The 15,022-nt window shown below is 45.8% G+C and overlaps 1 protein-coding gene across 1 annotated transcript in view; it reads right to left on the bottom strand.

Moving 5' to 3' along the window:
• LOC126528623 (XK-related protein 6-like) overlaps positions 1 to 15,022 on the bottom strand; it is a 28,963-nt gene that overhangs the window by 9,665 nt on the left and 4,276 nt on the right. Inside the window, exons 3-5 of the mRNA XM_050176466.3 lie at positions 13,679 to 13,869; positions 9,435 to 9,644; positions 3,912 to 4,220 (exon numbers count right to left, since the gene is read on the bottom strand). Coding sequence (XP_050032423.2) covers positions 3,912 to 4,220; positions 9,435 to 9,644; positions 13,679 to 13,869 — 710 coding nt within the window. The remainder of the gene's footprint in view (positions 1 to 3,911; positions 4,221 to 9,434; positions 9,645 to 13,678; positions 13,870 to 15,022) is intronic.

The raw sequence follows: 15,022 nt of genomic DNA, 5'->3' as shown, positions 1-15,022 counted from the left end.
GCTATATACTGAGTCGTTGTTCTTAATACTGTAAACTTGTACGGTCGTCTCCGATATAGCATGTTAAAAGCGATGATACGGCGGAAAAGGAAGCATTTCATGAAAACGTCTCATCCGTAGGAGGTTGCGGCTGAAGAAAGAACATGCTGTGTTTGGATGTGTAGCTGCACAGGTAAACTATAGAGAAATTCAGATATATTTCAAAGCATGTAAAATTTCACAACAGCAGAAAGTGTAATAGATACAGCGTACTCAAACCCTTTGAAGGATGCCACATATACGCCTACGCGGCTGCAGAAGACTTTGACTACGAAGCTGGTCACCATCGGGCATTCATCGTTAATGAACCTCACATATAAAGTTAAGGTCAAAATTATTAACGGCACTCAGACTGTCAACACTCACCAGCAGTGGCGCAGCTAGGTTGTCTGGCGCCCGGGGCCCATAAGTCTTCTGCCGCCCCCCTCCCCGGGTGTAGCCGGCGGGAAGAGGGGTGTCTTCAGATGCATGACACCCCACCCCCCCCCTCACTGGCCCCTTGCACCCGGGGCCCACGGCCCCCGGCCCCCCCCTGTTGCTACGCCACTGCTCACCAGTCTCCTCATGCCCACTGACTTATATGAGATTGATGTCAAAAAAGGGAGGTCTATCGCACGAGGCATGAAGCTTGCCACATGTTTCAGACCACTAATGTGTCTAGAGATAGGGGGCCTCGGAAATGCTTACCCTTTCAGAAGGGCAGATCCCTATCCTGCTTGGAATCTCCATGCATTGCAAAAAGTTCACAATGCTTGGTACTGGGGCATATGTACGTTGATATACTTAATTACACATATTCTGCGAAATATTATTGTCTGAATCTGCATGCGTCAGCCATACAGTTACTCTGAGTAGGGAAGGTTATCAGCGTAGCCTTTCTGACCAGAGCTTCACCATCCACACCTTGCGTGATCATTCCACGTCCGCAATAGTGATACAACAAGAAGTAAGGTACAGGCCCCTGTGTACAGCGACGTCTCGCTGCTCAGTTCTAAAGTTCCTAACTGAAACAATCGCTTCAATGAACGATTAGTATTTAATGAAAAGCGAACAGCGAAGCTGGTTGGTCAATGGATGGATGGAGATAATGAGAATACTCGTTCAAACGGCTAGGTGGCTCATCACGTTTATGTTATCCTCTAAATTACTGCGCGGTAACGCACGGCTGGGCTAGAGGGGAGGTGCGTACTTAACCCGGCGGGGATAAAGGTGAGCTGCGAGTTGTTGTGCCCTGAAGCTGTACACCAGGCGTGTCTTAATCATATGGCCAGATCATTGAACGAATGTGATTCAAAGAGCCCTTTGGATGGTCACAGCCCCCGCGCTAGTGACCGTCGTCTGGGTGAGAATATAGATGATGCAAACTGTGCAAAAGCCACGCGCTCCACTCTATAGACCGTTTTTTCGTAGGCGCCGCCATATTGTGAACGCAGTGGCGCCGCCTATGAGCAGCGCCATACTGGCTTGGGTGAAAGCGGTCTTTTGCATGGCATGTATACGCTCGGCGGTAGGTTCTGGCGCTTGTTTTCGCGGTCGTGCGGTCTGTTTGGTATGACGTGCGTCTTCTACGTGGTAAACGGTTCTATGAGACGTGCTGAAGTGGTTAAAGGCGTCATGGCCGGAATTTCTGCTGGCGTTGAGGTGAACGGAATACGCAGCCCGATGTGTGCGCGCATATTTCTGCGTATACAATCAGCTTCCGAGAGTAGTTATGTATTTCTGAATGTTCTATTCACTAATGTGACCTTATTGCAGTATTACCCTCTATTTCTAAGATGCGGTTTAGGAGCCATGAAACATACGCGACGATCGTAACAGCATGGGTACTGTTCTGCTACGATAGGATCTGTGCTGTTTGACAAGCGTTCAAACTGTTCACTGCAGGTTACATTGCGTGACTACTTGGTTGGATGGATGAGGTTTACACCCATGAGTAAAATAGTTTTGGCTAGTAATAGCAGCACACCTTACAATCTGATTTAAGCTTGTCCAGCAAAGCGACCGTTTACGAACTGCGCGAGCGTCCTAAGCAGTAGCAGGTGCTGGATTACAGATATCTTTGTTCTGTATAGCGCATGGTCCAAGCATACAGCATCAGCGGTTATATATTTATAAACGTTGTGCGGCGTTAGCCCGTTTTCTCTTGCTTTTTAGAGAAAGAGGATGATAACCGAATTTTTTTTCGGTTGTGTTCGTTCCGTTCTCTACGACGCACTCACACGTATTACAGAAATCTTGTCCTCAAAAATGGGCATTGCATTCTTTTTATGTTATCCATGTCATATATTATGGCTGTATGGAGGCCAAAAAGGCAATGCCGAAGCGCACAGCGTACATATGTATCGTGCTGGTTCACCAAACGCAGTGATCGCTGTGTTGAGCAGCGCCATCAGCCTCATGCAGGAAGGCTAGCGTAGACATAAGGTAATTTGAAGCCTACTAGACTTGAAATGCGCAAGAACGATGCCGGTGCATCACAAATATTTGGTAGCGCCTGCGGCTTGGATGTTTCGTGTTTGCCTTAGGTTGTCCGTGCACGAGCATGCGCTCTTATGCTTTATGTTTTACTCCCTACGCCAAGCGATCAGATAGTGAGCAGATTTACCATTTCATGCTGCTAATACAGAGACACCGGTTTCCTTTGTTGAATTAAAACCGATATAAGCAAAATATTTCACAACACATACACGCACTGCGACTGATAATGTGCGTACACCGCGGCTGATTATGCACGTCACATTTTTACGCCCCCAAAAAATATTTCTGCCTACAATAGTTACCGATGCACCGAGAGGCTTCCCTGACGACCTTATATGAACGAACATGGCGTAAATTTCACAAATTAAGATCTAAAACATCTCCAAATCGTTCCGCAGCACGCGACAGCAATACTTTCAAGCAGCGCCGCGCCGGATCGCCCAAGCCAGAGAGGAGGAAAGGCTCTCCGCGCGCCCTATCCTCCTCGCCCGATGAAACGGTCTATAATCAATAGCCGAAATAATTTTCCAAGTTATTTTACTTACTCAGAGATAAAATCTTTATTTGAGGTTTTAGTAAGGTGGGAATGAGTCACGGGTACGTGAACTATACTTGAAATTGACCTAGAAAATACATGCAAGAAATGTTCAGACCCTTAACATATTTGACAAACGAGAACAGAAGGAAAAAAACTTGAAATTTCCCGAGATAAAAAGGACTTCAACATCAGCAATGTGTAAAAAATATAATTCATAAAGTTAGACGAAAGCAAAACAAAACATCATAAGCATAGAACAGTCACATCAGTCAGCTCAACGCATACTTCAATGAAGGAAGTTGTAAAATTTGCTTGTTTGTTAATTAATTTCAATGCCTGACTATTCATAAAAATAGAGCGCCTAAAAAATTAATATGATTTTTATACGATGGTAATGCTTGGTTGTGCTAGTGTCTCCTGCTGTGCAAGGCAGAAAAAGAGGAGGAAAGGTTCGAGAAGCAGGTTCAAGAAGTGCCTTCGAACGTGCTTCGCATTGTTCGAAGGCGCCTAATCATCTATCACGTGGTATTAACAGTTGTTTTGTGCTTTTCTTTATCGAAACAAATACCGGGGTGGTCTTGCATGCGTAATTGCAATGGAGATAGGCACTTCGAGCTTCAATTCGGGGAATGGTTTTTATCGCCTGGTCTGTCGAGAGAGACCAATAAATCCTGGGATTCGAGTCATGTGCAGTTTAGCTGTAAAATGCAATCTTGGTGCTGTATTTCATGCAATATAAGGCAGTGCTAGCTCCAAAATTGAGCTTTAAATTAGAACGCCGATATAAAGTTCGCCTGCCAGGCCTACTCGCCTGCAAAGTTATCTGGAACGTCCGACCACAGGTTTGTGTACTCACCTCCCAAGAATGACACGACCACGATGATTATCGCAGTCATGCCCTGGTAAGGTTTCCCAGTGATAGTCCACTCCCTAGAGAACTCTATGAGCGCCTCGAGGTTTTGCATGCCGGCGTACGTGTACATGAGGACCATCCAATGGCGTGACGAAGAGTCGGCTACGTTGAAGAAGGAAAATGTGAGGGCCCCACCCATGGCGATGCCGTGCGTCAACTTCTGCCAGAACGGCATGTTTGGTGCGTCTCCCTTTCGCACCACATGCTCTGTGAACAGGATGGCGAAGATCGTTGTCATCACAAAGTGGGTACCTGATTGGAAGAAATGATAAAACTTTAGGACTCACTTTTTTTTCTTCCACATTAAGTGCCAAGATTTCACTCACAAGTGTTTCTGCAGAAGTCCGTCCTCATGCAGACTTCGAAAAATGTATGAGACATATTCGGCAAGTGACAAGTTATATTCCCCAAATACTGTGGCGTCACCATGCAGCACATGGCGCTGACAAAAATGAAGAACGCTCCTGCAGTGAGAACGAACCAGACTATTATTATATTTTTACCATTATTTTATTATTATTATTATTATTATTATTCTTTGCTTTGAAAATATGCTATTGCACTGTGTCAAGCATGACAAACAGGCTACGAGTAGTTCATTCGAAGCAATGCTCCAACGCAATCCACGAAGAACATCAGAAATAATAGCAGGTACAGTCGAATGCAAAAGGAAAAGGTCCGGAAGTACCGCGAAATTTTTCGTCCTTAGCGGCATAAACAGTGAAGTTCAGCCACACTGCCTACGTGCGAATATTTGGCCAGCGTCGTGGGTCATTACAATTTCCCATTGCACAGCTGCGCTAGAAGAAGTGTTTTTTGCTGATGCCGTGGTCTCCAGACTTTTGAACTCAATTGTACGTACATACAAGAACAATGGTGTGCATGCATAAGTGCTCGCGTTGACTCCTCCCCGTTACAGGAGTGGCCTATCTGACCACTTCGAGGCGTGAACATTTTCCGTGCATCCGCGTCGGAGGTCTGCGACGGAGTTCGAAAAACATGAGTTCAGAGTGGCGTTTGTTGTATAACAGTGTAGGAGACATTATGCCGCTGAAAGTACTTTTCGCAGAGGCCAAGTGTTCGAACAAGACTCTTGGAACCAATTAGCGCAGGTATTCACACTTGGAACATGCGGATTGCGGACAAAGCGCCACGAGAAGATGGGCAGCGATGAAACCGTTTTTTAGGGGCCTATCTTCGAGGTGATTTTTCCGTCTAGGTGTTGAATTCCAATGCGCACATATGCCGCTGCTTACGGGGGTAAATTGAACATACTGTTTTTCCATCGTGCACAATCTCTGAAGTCGACCAGAAAATTTTACGGATCGCGGGATCTGACAAAAGAGAAGCTGAATGTATCGTCAGGCTCACAACGCAGCCTGGAATTCGCATTTTTAGCATCTAGTACCACACGGGAAAAATAATATTATGTACTGTTTTACTGCCTCTTTTTACAGGCCGGAAGTTCAACGTTTTGCTAGATGCCGTGGTCCATAGCTTTCACGGCCAATTGTACACTTTTTTGAAGGACTATGCGTGCTGTCACTTGCCACCTTACGGAGTTACTTGATCACCTGCCCAGTGGGCAAGATATTAAGCAATCACAGATGTCTCCCTCATAAGATATTCATTTTCCCATGGCTAAACACAACATAGTCATCGACACCAAGCAGCGGCAATCCCAATCTTCCTGTGTGCCTAAGTGCATACTGCGAGCGATCAATTGAATTTCCCTCTTACGGTATCACATCACTTTCGAAGAAAAACTTGTAAAACACTTCGACGTAAAATGAAAGTCACACTTCATTTTTAACCAAGTGTTCTCTTGATGTTTTGTTCTTAGTGCAGCTTAAGGTAAGTGTCACAAAATTTATTCGCAGCTGTCACGAAAAAGAATAGGGGACAACTGAGCACTTTCTATGACTTGTGAATGCGAAAGCACTCAGGTTCAACTGAACACCGCTGAGCGGTGCTTCGGGTTATGAACTCATCGCGGGCCAGCGAGCGCGTTGATACGCTTGGCCAGGGCCTCCTAGATAGAAAAAGGCCAGTGCACTTCGATCCGTGACGCCATGCCACCTTGCCCGACTGACATAGAATCTAATGGGAACGCTCCCGCGTAAGCCGTGGCGATTTCGACACCACTGCTTTCGTCACGCCGGGCTTGGCAATGGAAATTTCGGTCCAAGTAGCATGATGTCGTAAAGCAGTGTGCACAGGCCTGCTAACACGGAGACGCTGTTTTAGCGCAGTGGGTAAGACGATCGGTTTCCAAAAGTTAGGTAGTAGATCCGAAACTGACTACCGTCAATGTTTTTCATTTCGAAGTTATTCTTTTTATCAATTATATCGATACTCCAGGCGGATTTCTGCCATCGCCGTCCCCGCGAGGTTTTGCATCAGGGAGGGAGAAGAGGCGTTCTTCTCCGGCGGCTGCTACGGTGCCTCGATGCCCTCCTCGCCTCCCGCTCTCTACGCAGTGGGCCCAACCGCGGCGTCTACTACGGCATTAGCCACGCGAATCGCGGACGCTGTAGTAGATGCCTTTGGCGGACGCCGCAGGGACGCGTTGCTGGCGCTCGTGTGTCTTGAAAGCGGTCTGCGACATGGCTAAAGGCTCGTTTATAGTCCGACGTTATCGGCGCGCGGGCGAGCGTCGTCCGCGGTCAGTCACGCTGCGTCGGTTGCGCTGCGCCAGCCGAGATGCCATCCCCTCTATACTTCAACGCGCGCGGCGTCGGCTGCTATCTTCGGAGCATGCGCAGAACGTTCGGCAAGTCGCGCGCCGTCCGCAAAAGCCGTCTGCGGAGTTGTGTTGGCGCCTTTTTCTTCGCACGCAATGCATTGTGGTGCGAGAGTTCCGCCGACTCCGACGCGCAAATGGCTCAGGAGCCATATCGGCGCCGGGCCCGTCGGGGCGCGTCGGAAGCCGCCGGTTACGTTGGCTGCGCCGGTGCGCCCGACTATAGAGGGGTCGTTTTCACCGACGTGACGTAGCGTGCGCGCGCGCGTGCGTTACGTCGGACTATAAACGGCCCTTAAGTGCGCGCCCCTGCGTGCCCCAAATTCAAAGCGATCTTCGATCTTTGCAAAGTGCGCATAGTGCTGGCAGCTTCGTATGCGCTGTGCTTTCGACATATCGTACACGTTGAAGCAACGCATGCACGGAGATAGATTGGCTCGCGGCTGCTGCCGCCATTCTAACTCCAGCGTTTTCACAGACAGTTTCCGCTGTCATCTAGCGATGTGTGTTCATGTTTACCTGTGCACGCGACACCCTGCTGGTTAAATTATCTAAAACACCTTAACGGGCTACTTAGTTTGCATCCATGATAGAATGTGGAAGCACGATGAAACGAGGACGTACAAAGAAGCTGACAGACAAAGACAGCGCTCTCTCCGTGTGTCCGTTTCTTTCTACGTCCTCGTTGAGTCACGCTTGCGCATTCTACCACTGTTAATTTAATTAGTAAGCGAATGTTTACTTGTTTACGTGGCCGATCAAGCTACGAAATATCAAGCCAATCAAGCTACTTCGTACAGCTATCTACTAACTTTCTATTGCAATCAGTGCTTCAACTTTCCGGCTGAACTGCGACATCTTATACATAATTTTTTATATTGATTGCCGAGGTGAAATTAGAGCGCAAGAGCGCTTGCGCGCACAGGAAACCCGCGGGTAACACAGGCTCCGGAGAGCAAGGAGTTTGACGTGGCGCCACGGCGATGCCCTCTCCCCGCACGCAACACCTGGCTCGCCATCGCTACATGTGGTCTCTTTCGCCCGCTCCGCTCCATTGAGGCACGCAAGTGGCATGGCGTCGTAGCCAACAGGAATTTAGGTGCCTTGTGCCGCTGCAGACGCCGGCTTTTTTGCTCAATAGATCATTTGATTCTTTTGCATCAATAAACCAATCGGAAGTTGCCGCTCATCCTGTCATCTTTTTTTTGCTTGTCTTCTTCTCTCTTTGATAACACCCAACATGAGGTGTGCTAAACACAAGACCATGCCATACCAACTTGCCCAATCTGCCACCATGGGCTTGACATTATCTTGTTACGCTTTCCTTTATCACTTAATTTGAGCACATCTTCCTACTTGAATTTCTTTTGCCGGTTATGTTCCAATTCGTGTTGGAGAAATGGCTGTCGATTAGTTCTTACGCATTGTAATTGTTTTCGTTTATTATTAATAGTAGTTTGTACACCATTCGCAGTCACTGTATCGGACTGGTCACCCGGCATTTTGGCTATGGGTTTAATCTATCCTAATCATGTATTAAAATTTCAATTGACAGACCGCTCAGGATATTTCTATACATTCCGCCTCCCAGTCTCCTTGAGGCAGCCTAAATGCATGTACCGGCGTCGCCACCTGTCTACGAGACCTCTTGTAGCAGGTTTTGAAAGTCCACTTTCCGGCTATTTTTGGACTATACTGTCTTCATATTAATTTCTTCCGTGTTTCGTCCCCGCTGACTGGTGATGTGCAGCTTCTTCACGGCAGAAGTAAAGGCCGTATAGGTTCAGTGATACTGTCAGATTTGTCGGACGATCCTACCGCTGTCGACCAGATGTAGGAGTCATCGGACTAACTCGCCGCTGCCACCATTTGAAGGAGATGAAGTTCGTAGACAGGAACTCGGTGAACAGGATTTATTTACATATTAACAGTTTAAGCAAGATACATTGGCAGTCCAGCGCGACTCCCATATGGAGCCCGCAAAACTAACATACAGCAAACAGTTTACGAGCACACCGCTCACTAGTTCATTTCTAGCATGACAAGGAGCACTCAGCTCCCGACAACGAGCACGACACGAGCACACTCTAGCAGCCGGCAAACGCTGCTTATAAACTCTCCGCTTGACGTCATAGTTCGACGTCACCGTTCGGCGTGGACGGAGCAGGAATGGTCGGGAAGGTTCGTCCAAGCATTGTAAACTTGCCGCCGCCCCGCAGTATGGCTCACACACACTAATGCACGCAAGTTCGAGCCCATACACACAAAGGCTCCGGAGTCGACGACCGAGGGCTTCGTAGAACTGTGCTCCGTCTCGGGTGGCGCGGCGGAGTATCACATTCCTGAGCTGACCGCGCGCCACGTGGCTGCCGGTCATCCGCAGTTCTCGGAAGGGCTCCCTGTCTGGTGGGCTTGGAACACGTGCAGCGGGCTGAAAGTTGGCACGTTGCCACCCCGTATGGCCATTCTTAACAATACTGATAACTTGAGTTTCTTCTGTAGCCCCATACTACAGTGTTCAGATAATGGACATTTTTTTTCTTGTGAGCGTTCGCCTACAAATTCGAGCCTGCAGGTACAGAAAGTGACTGATTTAGGTATTTTATATACTTTGTTTTGGCTATCTTCAAAAATGGTCGCTGAAATTCAAATGGGGCATGAAGCTCGACGTTCTCGGTATTTTTGTGCATACGTACTCGCTATGGGCTTGTTAGGGCACTTACCGTAGTATCCGAATGCCCAGTAATCGTCCGCCACCGCCATCAGTACCACAGCGCCGATGCGTGACGTTACTATGCCAAGCCTCCATGCCATGTGCAAAATGATGCCGCACCAGGAGATTGGCGCTAATTTTGGATGGCGACGTCGCTGGTCCATGTCGTAAGCCGTCATGCACCATGGTAACAGGATCAGGGAGTGAATGGCAGTGCCAACTGCATGCCAAGAATTTTTTATATTGTATTTTATTGACACATATGTCAGTCCAAAATTTACGTGCATTTCCTTACTTTCCCCTAAGCATTCGGTATCGTAATCACTGCCACAGACCCGTTAAAGTCATCAACGCTGAGTATTTTTAACACATAAAATTGAAGATTTCATCCGTCGCGTTCTCTGTTTACCACCATTCATTATGGTTTATGCTTTATGTCTACCGTTTCAATTTAGATATCATGAATGCATTAAGGTGGCCTAACTATATTTCACTCTTGACAAAAGCGGCATCATCGAAGTATGTTTGGTCTGAGCAATACCATGTTGTATATGCCCATCGCAATCTCTCAGACCGAAACAATGCTTTGGCACACAATGTTTTTATGCCAAATAAAGCCTGAAAACGCACAGATACTATTTGGCAGCATACATTAACAAATTTCCGACAAGTGCACTTCTTACACAAATAAAAAACTATTTGAAAAAGTCGTTGCGTATCATTGATTCAATTCAGTTTATGACGCTTTGCTTCAGCTATTTTTAATAATGCAACGCCTAAAAGAAAATTGGTTTATCACTCTCTGCAATTTTCCATCTACCTTTATTTCTACTGTTATTTTCTTTATAGGCAACACGTTCCACTAGCTTGTGTCCTTATTGTACAAGCCAAAAAGATCTGTTTTGTGATCACACGTATCTTGTTTCACTCATGTACGTGAATGTTTCAGCGTATTTTTATTGACGTTTTCTTACGTTCACGCGTTTTTCTTCAGCTTCTATCTGAACTTGAACTTTGAACTTTATTTGTATCTATACAACGTACAGATAGCAGGGGCACAAACAAAAAGCCATAAAATCGGCTTGACTAGGTCTGTGTCCATTATTGGTTTCTTTGGCATAACGTAGCAATGCGTGCACAAGTACAAGATGAACAATAAAAAATATAAACAATATGTGGATAAATGGGACTATTTATACAAAGTTACTTCACACTGCGGCGAAAAAATTGACATGAATGCAGAAATAGTATTGTCATACAAGTTACGAAAAACACGAACAGGAAAAGGAAAAAACACGAACAGGAATCGTGTTTCCAAAGTTGACGTTATTTTGTTAAGTTTGACACGTTACTTTCAAGTCTGTTTTATTTTGCTGCTTGAAGCAGTGAAATACGCACATGTGTACCCTGCGTGGCTTTAGCTGCCGGCCAAGTGCTGCCATACAACGCCTATGGGTGAAATCAGGAATAATGATCTTAACTGGAGAGACTGATCATGACGTAGCATCAATTCAACAGTAAACCCATAGACATAGTCGAGCAATATAAATATATTGATGTGCGCATGAATGAAGCAAAGATCAAAGCGAAAAATCGATAAAGATATTCTGAAGACAAAACCGACGCGGAATGCATCAATAATGAAACAACTTTGGGAGAACAATAAACATGGGTTGGTGCTGTAAATAGGAGAAGCTGCAATGGCACTGTTGCTAACAATCCCAAATGCTATTCTGTGCCTAAAATGAGATATCTTTTCGCGGTTCCAAGTTAAACAGTGTTCGGTGGGCCGATTATCACTGTGGGCCCACGGTATAAACACAAATGAGACAGTACAGCGTACCATGGGTTCAGACTCTTTGGGAGTATGAGGAGCACATATAAAAAATATTTTTGCCGAAAGGCCCTGAAAAAGGGCGAAAATAAATTATCTCATGGAGCTCGAGAATATTTGTACCTCAAGATGGTCGAAGGAAGATGAAGAAAGTGGTCATAAAGAGTTGGCTGCCAAGTACTGGGCGATTGGAAATGTAAACGGACAGCCAGGAGTCATAAAAAGAAAGTGTGAGAGACAGTCACAGTAAATTGGATGCAAAAAATGAAGAAAAAAAAATGAGTAATAGAAATCTACAGCAGCGCAAGAAAGAAATTAGAAAGACAGAGCTGTACGGTAACACAAGGGCAGTGCCTCGCTGTTCGAGGCCAGAGCAGGTAGTCTAAGGACGAAAATATACCGGAGCAAATACTCGGAGCGTGATGAGGCATGAGTATGCTGCGCCATAAATGTGGAGACAACTCAGCGAATTTTTTATGGAATGCGAAGTTATTCAGCCAGCGAGACACGTAGGTTCAGAGCTTTGTAACTTACCGACAAGGGCACATACCAACACTCGCTGAAGGTAACGTCCCCCTTCCAGAACCACTCGTGTTCAAATGATGAAAGCCTTAGTTGATAAACAGTCAACCTATGCAAAATATGTTTAAAGCTTTGGTGTACAGAAGGAGTGAAGAGATTTGTAGAGCCGGAGTCATTACAGCACCGGCATAATATTTAGCTATATGCCTCAATTAGGTTCGAAAATATCAAGGCAAGATAGAGAAAAATGCTGTAGGACTATGCATGTATATAATATCCGATTAGGTCGAGCAGGCCAGTTCGGCAATTGGCGTCGCCCTGTTTCGAAGCGGATTCCAATAAAAATAATAGTCATCGTCTTCCTTGCACCTCTCCGATAACTTCGCAGCCAGTGTTCCGCAAACGCTTATGCGTTTACTTGGAAGTGAAAGCTATCAGCTGTCCGTTCTCATGGCAAGGTGCGGTAGCTTATTCCATGCTTGCTCGCCCTGAGTCAAACAAGGCGAGAAGGTGTCGCACTGGGACATGCACAGACGTCTATGCGAGCGGGCGCGTTTGTTAGCTTTACGCTCACTGTTAGGATGGCACTTCCGGTAGTTTGAACCGCTCGAGATGTGGTATACCAGGGCATCTCAATTTCTCGAAGCCATCGTGTGTACTTTAATGCGAACGATAGCTTGAAAAACATGGGGACATTTCAGGCTTCGTGAGGCGAATGTTCCTCAAATAAAGCAACGGTAACAGTGGCCATAGCTTTGTCATGCTGAGCATTAGGTCGAAGGTTCAACTCTTTATTGTGCTAATTGCGGCTGAGAGGGGAAAATATCTTGTACACAGACTCTGGTTGACCATGTAGGACCGCATGTGGTTAGTATATATTGTCACGTGGTAGTGACGTTAAAGAACACAGTAGCAGTACTGTGAAAGACAAAACTAGCTTTTATTGGGCGAACCTGTGCCCACAAAACAGGCTACACGTAAAGCGCAACGATAGCGGCGAACACAGTTGGCGATCGTCGAAAATTTGACCAGCGGGTCAAGTGCGTCGGCTTTTATACAGAGTCGTCGAATGTTCCAGACTAATCGTTGGGACCCGCGTGCCTTCCATAAAGTTCTACATCATTCGCGTCAGGCGAATAAATCAGATAACACAAGGTTCCGCGACAACAGACTGCGGATAGAAGCATCGATAACTTTCCAGAAACTTCGGATACATGCAAGCGCGTCCCGCGCTGTGCGGTAAGATTTGTTAGGCGGCAAAACCTGGTCGCCCGATAAATATAAATAGACGTGTCAATATGAAGAAAATAAATGAGCAATTAGTTAAACAAACAAATAAAATAATTAATAGATACATCTGAGATTGTAGATTGATATGATATACGTGTCTAAATCACATCATTCGTTACTAAATTAACAAGAGAAAGAGTAGCTGTGGGGCCTGACTCTGGTTCATCATAACCATATGAAGCCAAGGAAGGCATACAGGAAGCTATTTGCAGCTTTAATTGATGTGTAAAATGATAAATTAAAGTGGACGAGAAACCAAGTTGCCGCCCGTGGGAGCCAAACACATAACCTAAGCTTTACGCCACCGGAAATTTGAATCACGGAAAAGCAGTACTGTGTACTCTCTTTTACCTACTCAACTGTATATATTCATCATCATGACCAGCGTCATCGCCTTCAGCGCGCGGCCTGCTAAATAAACCGTCACGGTTTAATAGCTGTCTCGCAAGTGGTCGAAGTGCTGGGTGTATATATATATATATATATATATATATATATATATATATATATATATAATAAACATTGCGGCGTTTCTGGAACGCACAAGGCAACCTTAGACACATATCGGGCGTTCGTTCTAAGGTCCCTTTTGCATGGAAGTGCAATACCTGTCTGCGGTCTCCAGTCATTAGTGTCGTACCCGATGTACATCTGAAGCACAAGCTGAGGCGTTGACTTCAGAAAAGATTTGTAGAGGTCCAGCAAGCACTGGTCGCTCTTGTACTGCGTGTATGCGTTGTAGTCCTTTAGCTCCCTCGTCTTGTCCGCGTAACAGCAAGCCCGCAGGGTGAGCCACTGCCTGAAAAAAAAACAATGCAAACAAACACTTAGCTGATTTGTAGGCGTGAAATCCCAAATGCTATCATCAAGTCCTCCTACTAGAATGGTCTGTATTTAGAATTTGAAGAGTTTTAGCCCGCCTTTCATGCTCATTAACCACCGTGAGCATTTTTCTCTTTCTCTTTTTTAGTGTCTTTGTACTTACTCAGTGCCGAATAGAATGTGGATCTCTCAGCATTTCAATCATAATAAATTACTCTCTCTTCGCATGTTTAACCAAGTGGCTGCGTGCCAAGGGAACATTTGGCGGCCTAAATAGAGTGGTTGTATTTCACACCGCATTCAGGGAAGCGTGATGGGAAATGGGAGAGGAATAAAGGCTGACTGATGGAGAGGCTTCTCATATGGTTGCTCTAGAATGGTACAGGCATAAGGAAGCAAAACTATGGCAAGAGAAGACGAGTAAGAAAGGAGGAGGGAGGGGCGAGAATTGACCGGGAGTGCCAAAGTGTCTCTAAAATACGAGGAAATGGACAATGTAACACGAAAGATCACAAGAAAAATGAACTGCTATGCTTAATTGAACTATGGAAATAGTAAGGCAAATGAAATAAAAGATGAGGGAAAATATAACTTGGCTCTAGAGTTCAGACAGAGTGAAATTTTCCAGAGTACGCGTGAAGGCGCTCCCCCAATTAAACTGCAACGGCGGGCTTGTCCCCTCCACATTATCGGTATTTGCGCGTCATTGCGAGATAAACCCTTTATGTGTTAGCGAGCGTCATTCGGCACCAAGACAACGGATGTGAAATATCACTTCAAAAGCAGGCATCACGTGGTATGTGAGCTTAAGACAGAGAAACTAACCGTCAAGGTCTCAAACGGTATACATAATGGTATCGAGATATGACAAATCGAGGTGCTCAATATTGCACAAGTGATAAGTATAAAGGACCAGAATGGAGTGCACATGGTAACAGAATGCCAAGCGATTCACCCAGCAGGACCGGCAAGTGAATACCTACTTCCCGCACCTTCCACCCCCTCCTGAAGCGATGCAGGGGTTCAAAATGGAAATGAGCATCAAGAGGTCAGCGGTCGTACTGCTAAAAAAAAAAAAGCAGAAGCATGGAGAAGATGGAGCTGGAGTCGTTCGAAGCATAGGTAGCATT

The sequence above is a fragment of the Dermacentor andersoni genome, chromosome 9 (assembly GCF_023375885.2).
Source record: "Dermacentor andersoni chromosome 9, qqDerAnde1_hic_scaffold, whole genome shotgun sequence".
Taxonomy (NCBI): Eukaryota; Metazoa; Arthropoda; class Arachnida; order Ixodida; family Ixodidae; genus Dermacentor; species Dermacentor andersoni.
The sequence above is the reverse complement of the archived record's forward strand: the minus strand, read 5'-3'. Positions and strand labels throughout refer to the sequence as shown.